The sequence below is a fragment of the Fundulus heteroclitus genome, unplaced genomic scaffold (assembly GCF_011125445.2).
Source record: "Fundulus heteroclitus isolate FHET01 unplaced genomic scaffold, MU-UCD_Fhet_4.1 scaffold_68, whole genome shotgun sequence".
In the NCBI taxonomy this organism is placed as follows: Eukaryota; Metazoa; Chordata; class Actinopteri; order Cyprinodontiformes; family Fundulidae; genus Fundulus; species Fundulus heteroclitus.
In genome coordinates this window covers 324672-340863 of record NW_023397121.1, presented here as the reverse complement: position 1 = coordinate 340863, position 16192 = coordinate 324672, and the positions used below count along the sequence as shown (strand labels likewise).

General features: G+C 43.2%; 1 protein-coding gene across 8 annotated transcripts in view; it reads left to right on the top strand.

Moving 5' to 3' along the window:
* The first annotated feature begins 1814 nt into the window (after nucleotides 1-1814).
* Nucleotides 1815-16192, top strand: part of senp7b (SUMO specific peptidase 7b) — a 19573-nt gene continuing 5195 nt past the window's right edge. For 2 of the 8 annotated variants that reach the window (XM_036133840.1, XM_036133836.1), the window contains exons 1-18: nucleotides 1815-2046; nucleotides 5237-5345; nucleotides 6292-6374; nucleotides 6460-6585; nucleotides 11257-11339; nucleotides 11411-11538; nucleotides 11599-11860; nucleotides 12823-12929; nucleotides 13207-13305; nucleotides 13382-13415; nucleotides 13486-13719; nucleotides 13812-13969; nucleotides 14409-14470; nucleotides 14562-14678; nucleotides 14798-14920; nucleotides 15000-15092; nucleotides 15354-15430; nucleotides 15678-15730. In XM_036133840.1, coding sequence (XP_035989733.1) covers nucleotides 5238-5345; nucleotides 6292-6374; nucleotides 6460-6585; nucleotides 11257-11339; nucleotides 11411-11538; nucleotides 11599-11860; nucleotides 12823-12929; nucleotides 13207-13305; nucleotides 13382-13415; nucleotides 13486-13719; nucleotides 13812-13969; nucleotides 14409-14470; nucleotides 14562-14678; nucleotides 14798-14920; nucleotides 15000-15092; nucleotides 15354-15430; nucleotides 15678-15730 — 1947 coding nt within the window. In that variant the 5' untranslated portion in view covers nucleotides 1815-2046; nucleotide 5237. Of the gene's footprint in view, nucleotides 2047-5236; nucleotides 5346-6291; nucleotides 6375-6459; nucleotides 6586-11256; nucleotides 11340-11410; nucleotides 11539-11598; nucleotides 11861-12822; nucleotides 12930-13206; nucleotides 13306-13381; nucleotides 13417-13485; nucleotides 13720-13811; nucleotides 13970-14408; nucleotides 14471-14561; nucleotides 14679-14797; nucleotides 14921-14999; nucleotides 15093-15353; nucleotides 15431-15677; nucleotides 15731-16192 lie in introns of those variants that run through there. The other 6 variants (XM_036133839.1, XM_036133842.1, XM_036133838.1 and 3 more) reach the window with 6 other exon arrangements.

Below are 16192 nucleotides of genomic sequence, written 5' to 3'. Positions count from 1 at the left end.
GTTCCGTCCTGGTCTCAGGTTCCCGGCCCCTGGGTTCCGTCCTGGTCTCAAGTTCTCGACTCCTGTGTTCCGCCCTGGTCTCAAGTTCTTGGGTCCTGGGGGCCGTCCTGGTCTCAGGTTCTTGGCTCCTGGGTTCCGTCCTGGTCTCAGGTTCTCGGCTCCTGTGTTCCGTCTGGTCTCAAGTCATCAGCTAAAGATCACTTCCTGATCAGTCTCTCCGCACTACTCCTGCCGGACAGCTTCTGCACCCTACAACTCCGCCTGGTAATAGACTCTGGTTCCTCATGTCAATCATCATCCACTTGTACAATAAACTCTCTTATAATCCAACTCTGTGTGTGCGTGCTGTGTCCGGGTTCATCCTAGAAAAATATCATGACAATTATCATGAATTAGAGAGGGTAAAGGAATTTAAGTTTTTGGGTTTATGGTTGGATGAAAACTTAATTGGAAAATTCATATTCAAAAAGTAGTAGATAAGTGTAAGAGAGTTTTAAATGTAATGAGGTGTTTGGTGGGGAGTGAGTGGGGTGCTGAGAGAAAAGCATTGAAAGCAATATATACTGGTTTAATAAGGTTGGTATTTGATTATGGAAGTATAGCTTTTGGATCAGCATCACAAACACTACTTAAAAAATTAGATGATATTCACTATCAAGCCTTGAGATTATGTACAGGAGCCGTTAGAACAACTCCAACTTTATTAGTATCAGCTTTATCAGCTTTATTAGTAGAAATGGGACCTAGTTGGGAAAACCTAGTTGGGAAAAGGAAAAAAAATTCATTCTTTTGGCTGGGATATAGAAAACATTGTAAAAGACTTTGATTTAGATTACATAAATATCAGTCAAACAGAATTTAATATTAAGAAATGTAAAAGAATTTCTGACGGAGTGTCAGTTTATACAGGAGAGATGATGGGAATGCCCTAGGATGGATTGAGGAAGTTCGTCCTCTAAGAAGTATAATTTGTTCTGATTCAAGTTCATCATTATATTCATTAAAAAATAATCATTCTACTAGTAGATCAGACCTTTTATTAGAGATTCAGTTATTAAGGTATAGAATTCAGGCAATGGGTTTAGTAGTTATTTTTACATGGATACCATCCCATATAGGAATAAAAGGAAATGAGTTAGCAGACAAATATGCAAAAAAAGCTACAAAAAATATTAATATTGATATAGTGGTAACATTTAGTAAGGAAGAAATTAAATCTATTATTAAACAAAAGGTTAAGGAAAGATGGCAGAAGCTGTGGGACGAAGATAGAACCGGAAGATGGCTTTATAGTATTCAAAGGAAAGTTGGTGCAATGAGGAGAACAGGAAGGAATAGAAAAGAGGAAACAATTATATCTAGATTACGTTTCGGACATACAGGGTTAAATGGAAACCTATTTAAAATGAGGAAACATCCAACAGGAGTTTGTGACTTTTGTTATCAAGAGGAGACGGTGGAGCATGTATTGTTGGTTTGTTATAAATATTCTATGGAGAGAAGAGAATTATTACGTCAATTACCAGAAAATAAATTACAGTTAAATTTAAAAGATATTTTGGGAAAAATTTCTAATTCTGAGTATTTTGGTTATTTGATAAGCTACCTTAAGAAAACAAAATTGATAGAAAGGATATAAGTATATTTATGTAATTATTATTATCATTATATTTATATTTATTTATTTATCTAGTTATTTATTTTTTGTGGGAGAATATATATATATATACATAGCATCCCGATTCACACTCCACTCTAGATGGCGGTAATGCACATCATTACGTTGCTTGCCAACCGCCATAAAACAAGAAGAAGAAGAAGAAGAAGAAGACGAAGAAGGAGAAGAAGAAGAAGAACAACAACAACAACAACAAAAAGAAAAGGTTCTGCTGCTTGAAATGGGTCCACCGGAGACTTCAGCTGGCGTTGGAGCGGAGCCAGACCAAGCTGAGCTCCCCGGCTAGCCGCTAGCTAGTTAGCCGTTGGCTAGTTAGCCGCTAGCTAGTTAGCCACTGGCTAGTTAGCTGCTCAGCTAGCTCACGCAAGGTAGTGTGTTTTAATTAAACCCGTTTTATAGTCGACTAAACCTGAAGTGAGATGAACGAGGATTATTATTAATATAGGAGATCCTCACCGAAATTCGGCTCTGGAATGACCCGCTTCGGTTATCTAGTTTTACTCAAATTAACACTTTTATCTGTAATTTGTATTGCTAATTCAGACTCTGTGTTGTTTTTCAGACGGGGAAACGGAGTAAAATAGGTTTTAAAGTAGCTGTAAATGGGCTTTATCGCTTTGAAACACGCTGAATATTTAAACCCTTTCATTCATAATAACTGTTTGCTGTTTATTTATAAATTCAGCCTTATTGTGTGACCGCCGATTATAAATTAGACATTTTCTCTATGGAGTTTGGAGCGGCGGTCTCACGCTGTTCAGCGCGCTGCAGACAGCCGTTAAACGGAGGCGCTGCTGTAGATGTTGGTGTTTTTTTAATGGAGTCTGTTATTGTTTATTGTTAAAAAGATTCTTATTAGCTGTCACCAGAAGTAGGACGAGCTAGTCTTCCTGGGGTCCACAAAACAAAAATCACTTAACAATTAAACATTGTAGACATTCCGAATAAGTTATTACAAGTTATTACATTCATATCTATTACATTCATTCTCACGTTCATACAGTAAATGTTAATTCACTACCATTCTGTACATTCAGTGGGCAATTATTCCAATAGCTGATGGCACAATAAATAACTGTTATCTTTAAGGCATTTGCTTTTGGACATGGTGACATCATCTGACCACTATTAGCTGACCTTGGCACATAAGAATAAACCTGATCACATCTGCAGGGCAGTCAAACTTTTTTACAGTAGCAGGCCACACACTATCAGGTAGGAGGGTGCACTGATGCCCCGGAGGAGAGAATTTTGAAAAATAGAGTCTCCCTGATGTATTTTGGAAGCTTTCAAGACAGGTGATTATTTAAACAATAGAGTCAGAGTGCATGTTTTAAATTGAATAAAAGGCAAAAAAAGAAGTGAATGATCAATTCTTCAAAAACAAACTTTGTTTTTATTATTATTATTATTATTATTAAACATTATTTTTTCACATGATGTTATCATCATGTTTTAACAAGGTAAGGTAATCTCCATTTGCATAAAACTTGTTTAATTTGAATTACTAGCACCACATAAAACAGATCAGATTAGGTGAGGTCTATTCATCTTATTATTATTATTCACAGTTCTGTTCTAAAAACGATCGTAACATTTCTTCACGAACAAAGTTGAATTTTTATGATAAAAATACAGGGTTGGAATTTGAAATTGAATTTACATGTTGAATTTATTTCAGTCATATTGCTCTTTTCGATATCTCTTATCTCAGTTTAATTTCACTTGCACTCATCACACACATGATATAATATCATCGGCGAGGATTCTATAGACTAACACAAAATGCATCCCTTGAAAAACTTTGATAATTTGCTGCTGTAATATTATATTATATGTAATATAATAGATTTTTCAGAATAAAAAGCTAACAGATGTGCATAAACAAAAAATATCAGAAATACAATTATAGAGCATTCAGTATTGTAAGAAAGCCCACGCTGTTTCTGGATAAATACATTATTGTATGAGTTAAGTTCTATTGCGTTTTATGCCTCTTTCCTTGTAAGTTTGAAATGTCCCATGCTCCTGAATGCACCATAGCTTTCTGACGCTCGTGAATGCATCACACTGGTCTATGAACGCGGTGCTGTGCACGTTTGATCTTCCGCTTAAAAAGCTTTGCAGTTTCAAAACTCACGGTTTTATTGCACTTTTCAGCATAACACCGGTCTGTGTTTTGATGGGAAAAGTAGCATCTCGGTTGGAACAAGGAACCCAATCACTCGTTAGTGTTGCTCTCAGTGGAGACAGATGCTAAGCTGATTTTTGGGATGTATAATCAGGGAAAAGTAGGCGGCGGCAGGAGCTGCTATAGACGGCGATTTGCCGCCGTTGACCGGCTACTTTTGACTGCCCTGCATATGACAATTTGCTTATATAAGTAAACAGGTTGAAAAGATAGACGCTTTCTAAAAAATGTTGTATTGCATTTTTTAGACCATTAACCAGTAGAGTTGACGGTGCATACTGATGGTGTTTGTTCTTATGGAACAATGTAAAGCCAAGCTGGCAGGTCTGTTCTGAGCAGTTTGTAATTCCCCTAGTGGACCTTTAGATGCAGAGGACCATCCAGGTGCTCAGTAATCCAGGTGACATAAAATTAACCATTTAGCCACCTGTCCTACAATATTTGTAGGGACATAAGAAACATTTCCTCACCATTGAGGTACCACAGCCCATCTTCCTCACTATGGTTTATCAATTATCAACTGATTATCAATTATTATGCATATTCATTTTACTTTGTCTACCTGTTCTATAGGCTCCCCAGACAACTCATCTATGGTGTAGCTGATAGTTTATGATAACAAGATAATTGATTTGCTTTTAGAGACATTCAGTACCATCTTACTTCGTTTTATCCAATCAAAAACCAGGTGATTGGATAAAACTTCAGCAGGTGAAGCAGGTCGAGATACCATCCACCAAAAATCTCAAAATATCCACCAGGCTTCTTATAAAATATAGTGTCAGAGTTGATATTTTAAAAATGAGTTGAGATGAAACAATTGAATGAAGTGAACATTCATAGAGATGGGGAATCTGCCATCTAGGAGTGAGTTTTCTTGGTATTGTTTATGTTACTAGGGTAACACAAAATGGGTTTTATGGGCTGGTTGTGCTGCAGGATGCCACTTCTTCTTCTTCTTCTTCTTCTTCTTCTTCTTCTTGGGTTTGTAGGGTGGTTGGCAAACAGCCTTGAGTGCGTTACCGCCACCCTCTGAACTGGAATGGAAACCAGAATGGAAAGCCTTTATCCAAATAAACACTTCTGTTAAAAGAAAGTGAAACAACCACCTTCATGAAATATGAAGAATTTAACCAAAGTCATTCAGTCAAGATTAAACTCATTTTTACTCACTAAACTTTATACAACCAATGAGCACATGCTCACCTGTCTCTAGTGGCTGCCACACATAGTCCTGTAGGGTGCTTTCCTCTTTAAACTCCATTTCCCTTAAGCATCCTTAAGAATCCTCCTTGATGTTTGCCTCCTCTTACCTACCGTCTGTTAAACTGCACAAACATGTCTCCTTTACACTCTTTATTCCACAGGATGATGTTTCCCTTTAGGATCCCCAAGAAGAAACCAGGTGAGGGCTCAGGCTCCGCCCACTTTCACCTGCAGTCACCTCTGTCCCGTCTGCATGGCTCCGCCTCCCAGGTTGGGCCTCTAATAATAATAATAATAATAATAATAATAATAATAATAATAATAATAATAGTAATGTGACTGGCTGGCTTTATGGTTTCTGGTCTATTTAAGGTGGAATGGCAAACCCTTCCCTGGCTGTTAGTTTAAGGTGGTGTAGCGGAGGTGGAGGCTTCAGGGTGGTTCCAGGTTTGAATCCTGGTCGGGGCTCTCTCTGCAGGCAGTTCTCTCAGGGTACTGTGTGGATGCTGAGCTGTTCAGGGACCTGATAAGTTCATGGATGGAGGACTCAGGGGGAAGTCTCTTGGTAATAGTCACCATTTCCTGTCATCCTACTGGTAAATTAGATAAAGAGAACGCTTATTGTTGGCCACGTAGAAGATGGCACACGCATGCTTCACTGGATTGGTCCTCTCAAGGTGGACTTCATTATCAGGTCAGTCATTTTTTCCTGTCCTCCTGTGCTGAAGGTGAAGGGTCGTAGTTTTAAGGTAGCTCTCTACAGGAACTCTACTTTGAACTGTAAAGTGGTGAACGTTATGTTTTCAGGTCACATGGTGGACTCTGTAGTTAATAATAATAATAATTATGGTTAAGGTGGTGATCTGGCATTCTTAAGGGGCTATTACTCTGAGCTTAACATTGTAAACATTTGTTGTCTTTCTGTGAGGCGTTGTGTGTTGGAATTGATTTTTAAGGTGGTATTGTTTCTATTTCTGCTTAAGGTGGTATTAGTATTCTGGCATCTTGGGTGTTCCTAGGTCAGACGGGATCTATATAGTCCCTCCAGCAGGTTCTGGGTGTTCCTCACAGGTTCTCCTTCCAGTGGTACAGAACAGAAACCCCCCTGAAGGCCTCCGTCCTCCTGGGCGTTTATGATGATTAGGGTTGGTTATGTTTGGGCCCTGCAGCTTACTGGGCTCATCTAAAGTCATCTGGTGTGTTCTGGTCCAAACAGGGATTTGACAGTACAGCCAGAAGAGGTGGCGCTGGCAAGGTGCATGCTGGGAATGCGACCGGCTCCGACGCAGCTGGACTCAGGTTGGTTGAGCCCCCCCTACAGGTCTGGAAGGTCACTGCGTTTCCGGACTTTGGTCAGACTGGTGAAGTTGTTGTTGTCTGTCAGGGCGCCGTGCAGGCAGCCAACCAGGATCCACGGCCCCAGCAAAGGCGGAGCATCGACGGCCAATCACAGACCAGCAGGAAGCTGGAGCAGCCAATCGGCGCCGAGACAGAGAGCAGAGTCTAACGGGTTTGTTGCATCGTGAGATAGCAGCTTATCATCCTTGTGCAGAGGCAGCCTGTTCTAATTTTATATTTCATGAGGAGGAGCAGAACGATGAAGGTACCGTCTTAGATCATCTGCAAGTTTTACTGAAGTAAAGTTAGCATTTGGTACAAATCTTCCAGCCTTAGAATTTTAACTCTAAAGATTATTTATAGACAACAGTATCTGCATTTTATGGTTGCTTTGATCTCCAGGTGATCTCCAGTGAAAGTATGTTTGTGGTAAATATTCTGTAAGACATTTTAATTATTTTAGAATTGGTCTATTAGGATGGTAGTTTCTACATGTAGGTAAATGACTTTCAGACGGTAGTTTCTACATGTAGGTAAATGACTCTCAGACGGTAGTTTCTACATGTAGGTAAATGACTTTCAGACGGTAGTTTCTACATGTAGGTAAATGACTTTCAGACGGTAGTTTCTACATGTAGGTAAATGACTTTCAGACGGTAGTTTCTACATGTAGGTAAATTACTTTCAGATGCTAGTTTCTACATGTAGGTAAATGACTTTCAGACGGTAGTTTCTACATGTAGGTAAATGACTCAGACGGTAGTTTCTACATGTAGGTAAATGACTTTCAGACGGTAGTTTCTACATGTAGGTAAATTACTCTCAGACGGTAGTTTCTACATGTAGGTAAATGACTTTCAGACGGTAGTTTCTACATGTAGGTAAAGGACTTTCAGACGGTAGTTTCTACATGTAGGTAAATGACTTTCAGACGCTAGTTTCTACATGTAGGTAAATGACTTTCAGACGCTAGTTTCTACATGTAGGTAAATGACTTTCAGACGCTAGTTTCTACATGTAGGTAAATGACTTTCAGACGGTAGTTTCTACATGTAGGTAAATGGCTCTCAGACGGTAGTTTCTACATGTAGGTAAATGGTTCTCAGGCGGTAGTTTCTACATGTAGGTAAATGGTTCTCAGGCGGTAGTTTCTACATGTAGGTAAATGACTTTCAGACGGTAGTTTCTACATGTAGGTAAATGGCTCTCAGACGCTAGTCTCTACATGTAGGTCAATGACTTTCAGACGGTAGTTTCTACATGTAGGTAAATGACTCTCAGACGGTAGTTTCTACATGTAGGTCAATGACTTTCAGATGGTAGTTTCTACATGTAGGTAAATGACTCTCAGATGGTAGTTTCTACATGTAGGTGAATGACTTTCAGACGGTAGTTTCTACATGTAGGTAAATGACTTTCAGACGGTAGTTTCTACATGTAGGTAAATGACTCTCAGACGGTAGTTTCTACATGTAGGTAAATGACTTTCAGACGGTAGTTTCTAGATGTAGGTAAATGACTCTCAGACGGTAGTTTCTAGATGTAGGTAAATGACTTTCAGACGGTAGTTTCTACATGTAGGTAAATGACTTTCAGACGGTAGTTTCTACATGTAGGTAAATTACTCTCAGACGGTAGTTTCTACATGTAGGTCAATGACTTTCAGATGGTAGTTTCTACATGTAGGTAAATGACTCTCAGATGGTAGTTTCTACATGTAGGTGAATGACTTTCAGACGGTAGTTTCTACATGTAGGTAAATGACTCTCAGACGGTAGTTTCTACATGTAGGTAAATGACTCTCAGACGGTAGTTTCTACATGTAGGTAAATGACTTTCAGACGGTAGTTTCTACATGTAGGTAAATGACTTTCAGACGGTAGTTTCTAGATGTAGGTAAATGACTTTCAGACGGTAGTTTCTACATGTAGGTAAATGACTTTCAGACGGTAGTTTCTACATGTAGGTAAATTACTCTCAGACGGTAGTTTCTACATGTAGGTCAATGACTTTCAGATGGTAGTTTCTACATGTAGGTAAATGACTCTCAGATGGTAGTTTCTACATGTAGGTGAATGACTTTCAGACGGTAGTTTCTACATGTAGGTAAATGACTCTCAGACGGTAGTTTCTACATGTAGGTAAATGACTCTCAGACGGTAGTTTCTACATGTAGGTAAATGACTTTCAGACGGTAGTTTCTACATGTAGGTAAATGACTTTCAGACGGTAGTTTCTACATGTAGGTAAATGACTCTCAGACGGTAGTTTCTACATGTAGGTAAATGACTTTCAGACGGTAGTTTCTACATGTAGGTAAATGACTTTCAGACGGTAGTTTCTACATGTAGGTAAATGACTCTCAGACGGTAGTTTCTACATGTAGGTAAATGACTTTCAGACGGTAGTTTCTACATGTATGTAAATGACTTTCAGACGGTAGTTTCTACATGTAGGTAAATGACTTTCAGACGGTAGTTTCTACATGTAGGTAAATGACTCTCAGACGGTAGTTTCTACATGTAGGTAAATGACTTTCAGACGGTAGTTTCTACATGTATGTAAATTACTTTCAGACGGTAGTTTCTACATGTAGGTAAATGACTTTCAGACGGTAGTTTCTACATGTAGGTCAATGACTCTTAGACGGTAGTTTCTACATGTAGGTAAATGAGTTTTAGACGGTAGTTTCTACATGTAGGTAAATGACTTTCAGACGGTAGTTTCTACATGTAGGTCAATGACTCTTAGACGGTAGTTTCTACATGTAGGTAAATTACTTTCAGACGGTAGTTTCTACATGTAGGTTAATGACTCTCAGACGGTAGTTTCTACATGTAGGTAAATGACTGTCAGACGCTAGTTTCTACATGTAGGTAAATGACTTTCAGACGGTAGTTTCTACATGTAGGTAAATGACTCTCAGACGGTAGTTTCTACATGTAGGTCAATGACTTTCAGATGGTAGTTTCTACATGTAGGTAAATGACTCTCAGATGGTAGTTTCTACATGTAGGTGAATGACTTTCAGACGGTAGTTTCTACATGTAGGTAAATGACTTTCAGACGGTAGTTTCTACATGTAGGTAAATGACTCTCAGACGGTAGTTTCTACATGTAGGTAAATGACTTTCAGACGGTAGTTTCTAGATGTAGGTAAATGACTCTCAGACGGTAGTTTCTAGATGTAGGTAAATGACTTTCAGACGGTAGTTTCTACATGTAGGTAAATGACTTTCAGACGGTAGTTTCTACATATAGGTAAATTACTCTCAGACGGTAGTTTCTACATGTAGGTCAATGACTTTCAGATGGTAGTTTCTATATGTAGGTAAATGACTCTCAGATGGTAGTTTCTACATGTAGGTGAATGACTTTCAGACGGTAGTTTCTACATGTAGGTAAATGACTCTCAGACGGTAGTTTCTACATGTAGGTAAATGACTCTCAGACGGTAGTTTCTACATGTAGGTAAATGACTTTCAGACGGTAGTTTCTACATGTAGGTAAATGACTTTCAGACGGTAGTTTCTAGATGTAGGTAAATGACTTTCAGACGGTAGTTTCTACATGTAGGTAAATGACTTTCAGACGGTAGTTTCTACATGTAGGTAAATTACTCTCAGACGGTAGTTTCTACATGTAGGTCAATGACTTTCAGATGGTAGTTTCTACATGTAGGTAAATGACTCTCAGATGGTAGTTTCTACATGTAGGTGAATGACTTTCAGACGGTAGTTTCTACATGTAGGTAAATGACTCTCAGACGGTAGTTTCTACATGTAGGTAAATGACTCTCAGACGGTAGTTTCTACATGTAGGTAAATGACTTTCAGACGGTAGTTTCTACATGTAGGTAAATGACTTTCAGACGGTAGTTTCTACATGTAGGTAAATGACTCTCAGACGGTAGTTTCTACATGTAGGTAAATGACTTTCAGACGGTAGTTTCTACATGTAGGTAAATGACTTTCAGACGGTAGTTTCTACATGTAGGTAAATGACTCTCAGACGGTAGTTTCTACATGTAGGTAAATGACTTTCAGACGGTAGTTTCTACATGTATGTAAATTACTTTCAGACGGTAGTTTCTACATGTAGGTAAATGACTTTCAGACGGTAGTTTCTACATGTAGGTCAATGACTCTTAGACGGTAGTTTCTACATGTAGGTAAATGAGTTTTAGACGGTAGTTTCTACATGTAGGTAAATGACTTTCAGACGGTAGTTTCTACATGTAGGTCAATGTCTCTTAGACGGTAGTTTCTACATGTAGGTAAATTACTTTCAGACGGTAGTTTCTACATGTAGGTTAATGACTCTCAGACGGTAGTTTCTACATGTAGGTAAATGACTTTCAGACGGTAGTTTCTACATGTATGTCAATGACTCTCAGACGGTAGTTTCTACATGTAGGTAAATGAGTTTTAGACAGTTGTTTCTACATGTAGGTAAATGACTTTCAGACGGTAGTTTCTACATGTAGGTAAATGACTCTCAGACGGTAGTTTCTACATGTAGGTCAATGACTGTCAGACGGTAGTTTCTACATGTAGGTCAATGACTGTCAGATGGTAGTTTCTACATGTAGGTAAATTACTTTCAGATGGTAGTTTCTACATGTAGGTCAATGACTGTCAGACAGTAGTTTCTACATGTAGGTAAATGACTCTCAGACGGTAGTTTCTAGATGTAGGTGAATGACTCTCAGACGGTAGTTTCTACATGTAGGTCAATGGGTTTTAAACGGTAGTTTCTACATGTTACTCAGGAGTTAGTAGGTAAATGGGTTGTAGACGGAACCAGGCCGTTGTCTTGTTATAAAGCAGCTTCTCTCCAACAGAGCGGTGCCTTTAAAGCTGCTGCGGCCTCAGCAGAACTCGGATCTTCGCTCTCCACCACAGCAGAACCGGGCTGAATGTTCTGGTGAGACCTTGTCCGGCACCTTGATGGCCGGCTTGAACCGCTCTGATGAGACGTGGTTTGGTTCTCTGCAGGTCCGTCCCTGCTGAAGAAGACCGTCTCTGTGGAGTCTGCGGACAGTCTGGCAGAGCTGAGAGCAGAGAGGCTTTCTGGGAAGTGGAGTTCTTCACCGCCACGGAGGGAAGAGGACGCCAACAGCAAAGTAAGAGGACTGCAGGTTCTGCTGCTGGTTTTCCTTCAGCCTGACAGCTCTGTGTTTCAGAAGAACCACCGGGCCGGCTCGCCGTCGCAGGACGAGTTAATGAGTCCGAGCAGAAGCAGCACGTCAGCGTCCTCTTCCTCCTCCGTGATGAAGACGGCGTCGTCTCCAAACAAACCAGCCACCAGGAGATGGCGTCTGGACCTGAAGGAGGATGTGCTGGAGACGCAGAGAGACAACTGGAGGCGGTTCAGAGAGAGGAAGACCCGGCCTGCAGCGCAGAACCTGAGACCCAAGAAGCCCAGACGGGTCCCCAGTGAGACCAGTGAGTTCTAGCTCAGTTCTAGCTCAGTTCTAGCTCAGTGCGTTCTAGCTCAGTGAGTTCTAGACCAGTGAGTTCTAGCTCAGTGAGTTCTAGCTCAGTGACTTCTAGCTCAGTGCGTTCTAGCTCAGTTCTAGCTCAGTGCGTTCTAGATCAGTGACTTCTAGCTCAGTGACTTCTAGCTCAGTTCTAGCTCAGTGAGTTCTAGACCAGTGAGTTCTAGCTCAGTGACTTCTAGCTCAGTGCGTTCTAGACCAGTGAGTTCTAGCTCAGTTCTAGCTTAGTGAGTTCTAGCTCAGTGAGTTCTAGACCAGTGAGTTCTAGACCATTGAGTTCTAGCTCAGTGACTTCTAGCTCAGTTAGTTCTAGCTCAGTGAGTTCTAGACCAGTTAGTTCTAGCTCAGTTCTAGCTCAGTGACTTCTAGCTCAGTTAGTTCTAGCTCAGTGCGTTCTAGACCAGTGAGTTCTAGCTCAGTTCTAGCTTAGTGAGTTCTAGCTCAGTGAGTTCTAGCTCAGTGCGTTCTAGCTCAGTAAGTTCTAGCTCAGTTCTAGCTCAGTGCGTTCTAGCTCAGTGCGTTCTAGACCAGTGAGTTCTAGCTCAGTTCTAGCTTAGTGAGTTCTAGCTCAGTGAGTTCTAGCTCAGTGCGTTCTAGCTCAGTAAGTTCTAGCTCAGTTCTAGCTCAGTGCGTTCTAGCTCAGTGCGTTCTAGCTCAGTGAGTTCTAGCTCAGTTCTAGCTCAGTGACTTCTAGCTCAGTGAGTTCTAGCTCTGTTCTAGCTCAGTGAGTTCTAGCTCAGTGCGTTCTAGCTCAGTGCGTTCTAGCTCAGTGCGTTCTAGCTCAGTAAGTTCTAGCTCAGTTCTAGCTCAGTGCGTTCTAGCTCAGTGAGTTCTAGCTCAGTGAGTTCTAGCTCAGTGCAGAGGTTCTGTCGGTGGAACGTTCTCCACAACGTTCCTCTCTGCTTTCAGTCGTGCTGTCCAGTGAAGACGAGCCAGACCAGGAGGACGGAGACGAAGAACCGGAGACGTCCAGCAGCAGACGGCCGGGCGGAGCAGCGCGCTCCGGGGAGTCACAGGTCCGTGAAGTTCCACCTTTAGAACCTGACGTTCTCTTTCTAAGCACCAGCCTCAGTAGAACAGAACCTCACCAGAACTGTGTGTCTGAGGCAGTAACCGGTCTGATGAGTCAGCTGTAGGTTCCCTCTGAGCCCTGACCCAGTTTACCCTGCGTGGTTTAGCAGAACCAGCTGTGGTGAGAAGCAGAACGTGTGCAGCAGACTAGCGTGAGCAGAACGTAGCAGAACGTGTGCAGCACCCGGTGCTCTAACCTTCTCCCTGTGCGTCGCCTGGCAGGTTCCCCGGGTTCCCCGGGCGGCGCCGGCCTTCCTGCAGCTGGACTTCCTGTCGCTGCGGTTCGGTCCGATGGAGGCCGAGGCTGCGGGCCCCATGACGGTTGGTGCTCCCTGAGCTTCTGTCGTCTGCTGCTTCCTCTGACGCTGACTCAGCATTTGTCCCTCTGTTCCTGCAGATCACCCAGACCGCCATCGTCCTCCCGGTGAAAGGTACCGACCCGATCCGGCCCGATCCGACCCGCAGCCTTAGAGTCCGGCCTGACCCTGACCCTGTTTGCAGGGACGGAGGAGACGGAGGAGACGGAGGTGACGGTGGTGGCCTCAGAGCTCCGGGGCTACGCTCTGCAGGACGGAGACGGCGCCGAGGCCGGGACGGCGCCGCAGCGGGTCGGGACGGCGCCGCAGCGGGTCGGACCCGCCCCCTCCCTGCTGGTCCTGAGGGTGTCGGAGGCTCAGGCCAACCTGCTGCACAGGGAGCTGCTGCTCCTGCAGAGGGCTGCCAGCCCTGGTAACGGTGGGTCCCCTGTCCTCTGTTTGGGTCAGAACCATCAGCAGAACCGGGCTCAGTCAGCCGCTGAACTGGTACCGTGTCCAACATGTCTGCAGCGCCGCCAGACTCCCTCCTGCTGGTGCTGAAGGAGCCGCTGCCCGACCCGCAGGCCGCCCTGCTGGCCTCCATCCTGGACCTGCAGGAGCAGCCGGACCGGACCCAGAACCGGACCCAGAACCGGACCCAGAACCGGACCCAGAACCGGACACCTGCCGTAAGAACCCGACCCTGGAGACCCGGTCCAGGAACTGGACCTGCACCATTTCAGGAAAACTCCTTAGAATCAAGACATCAAGTTCTGATTTCATGGAATTAGGAATAAACACGTTAAATTCAACTAAGTCCAGACTAAAGATTTTAGACTGTTTATGATTATTTATTCTGCAGAACCAAGGGTTTTTATTCATAAAACTTTAAACATTTAGGATTTTATAGTTTAAGTTCTGTTTCACTCACGTTATTTTCAAGTTGACGTAAATCTAAAAAGACACTTTTATAAAAAATGTAATTAGTTTGTCACATGTTATGTCTATTAAAGACAAACTTTTATTTGTTTCTGAGAAATCTAAAAACACTTTTAATGAGTGCAGCCGTGGTCCTGCTGGAGGTTCTTCTGGACCTCCTGGTTCTGATCAGGTTCTGTTTGCTGACAGAAGTCGGGCGGGTCGAGTGGCGCTGAGAGGAGCTGTGCTGGTCTGCAGCTGCTGCCCAGCAGGTGGGTTCTGTTACGGCGCTGGTTCTGCTGGTTCTGCTGGTTCTGCTGGTTCTGGTGGTTCTGGTACACCCTGACCCGGCTCTGTCTGCAGGCTGATCCAGTACCCTCTGGTGCCGTGTAAAGGTCGCATCGCGGTGACCCAGGAGGACCTGGCCTGCCTGGACGCCGGACACTTCCTCAACGACATCATCGTGGACTTCTACCTGAAGTCAGTGGGGTGCAGTAGCAGTGTGCGGCCAGCAGGCGGTGTCCTAACGCTGCTCCTCTGTGGGGTGCAGTAGCAGTGTGCGGCCAGCAGGCGGTGTCCTAACGCTGCTCCTCCTGCAGGTATCTCCTCCTGGAGGGCGTGGGGGGGCCCGTGGCCCAGCGCAGCCACGTCTTCAGCAGCTTCTTCTACAAGCAGCTGAGCAGGCGGCGAGCCGCCGGGGAGAGCGACGCCCCGTCCATCCCGTAAGACCGCCTGGGACCGGTTCTGACGCCATGGCAACGACGGCCATGGCAACGGTAACTCTTCTTCTCTGCTCTGCAGCGACCGTCAGACCAGACACCAGAGGGTGAAGACGTGGACGCGTCACCTGGACGTCTTCAGCAAAGACTTCCTCTTTGTGCCTGTTAATCAAGAGTAAGTCCAGCTGAGGGTTCTGGTTCTGAGAACCCGCAGAACCTTAACGGTCCTGTTTGATGCTGTTCTTTCTAAATGTCACAATGATGAGGCGGAGCGCTCTGAAGTTTAAAAACAGAACCAGAACCAGGACAGAACCTGGTTTTCTTCATCTTGGTGTAACCCGTTTGCTCAGAACTTTGCCCTGTTCTATCAGAACCATGGCTGTCTCTGTTCGTATGAACCGGGTTCTAACAGCTTCTCCTGGTTCTGTACCCTCAGAGCTCACTGGTTCCTGGTGGTGGTCTGTTTCCCCGGGCTGGAGGACGTTCGGATCGAGGCCTTCCAGGGGGCAGCAGGTGAGTGGCTGGCCTGGTTTGCCTCGGCAGTGAGGTCCAACAGAACTGGGTCAGAACATGTTCTCCGTGTTAACTCACATCAAGGTGTCAGATGTTCCAGACTGGAGAACCAGGTCATTATGTGTTTGTGCTGACTGTCTATAAAATGGACCTGCTGGGTCTGTTTAAACAGTTTTATTGCCCTGATGAAACCAGATGGTACCGTGAATAAAACCCAAATAAAAACACATGTTTGTTGTTGCTGCAGGTGGATCAGAGAGAGCTACGCGAGCGCGGAACCTGAGGCCCCAGCAACCACCGGTAAACACCATCTGTTTCTAGCATATCACGAGTCACGCATGTGTGGGGGAGGGGCCTGGTTCCACTTCCACAGACTTCCACAGACTTCCACTCTGGGTTCCTGAGATGCTCAGAAGTCCAGGAAGATATCATTGCATAACGTTTTGTCTGAATGCACTCTATTAGTTTTATTATTCGTTCAAACAGCACTGGGAAAATATTTTCATCCTTAATTATAAGGTGAATTTTGTTATACAAATAATCTTGTACTAAAAATTAGTTTTATTAGAAAGTTAAAACTATCGATTAAGAGTTTAGCACCCTCTGGTGTACAAATCATGAACAAGAGAAGACCCGGTCATAAAATTACCCACTTTATTATTTTATTTTTTTACAAAAACCGAACAGGGAATGGAAAAAAGAACACATAACAAAGCCAAGGCATACTTTTTTAAAATGCATTTATTAAGGACAAAATACACA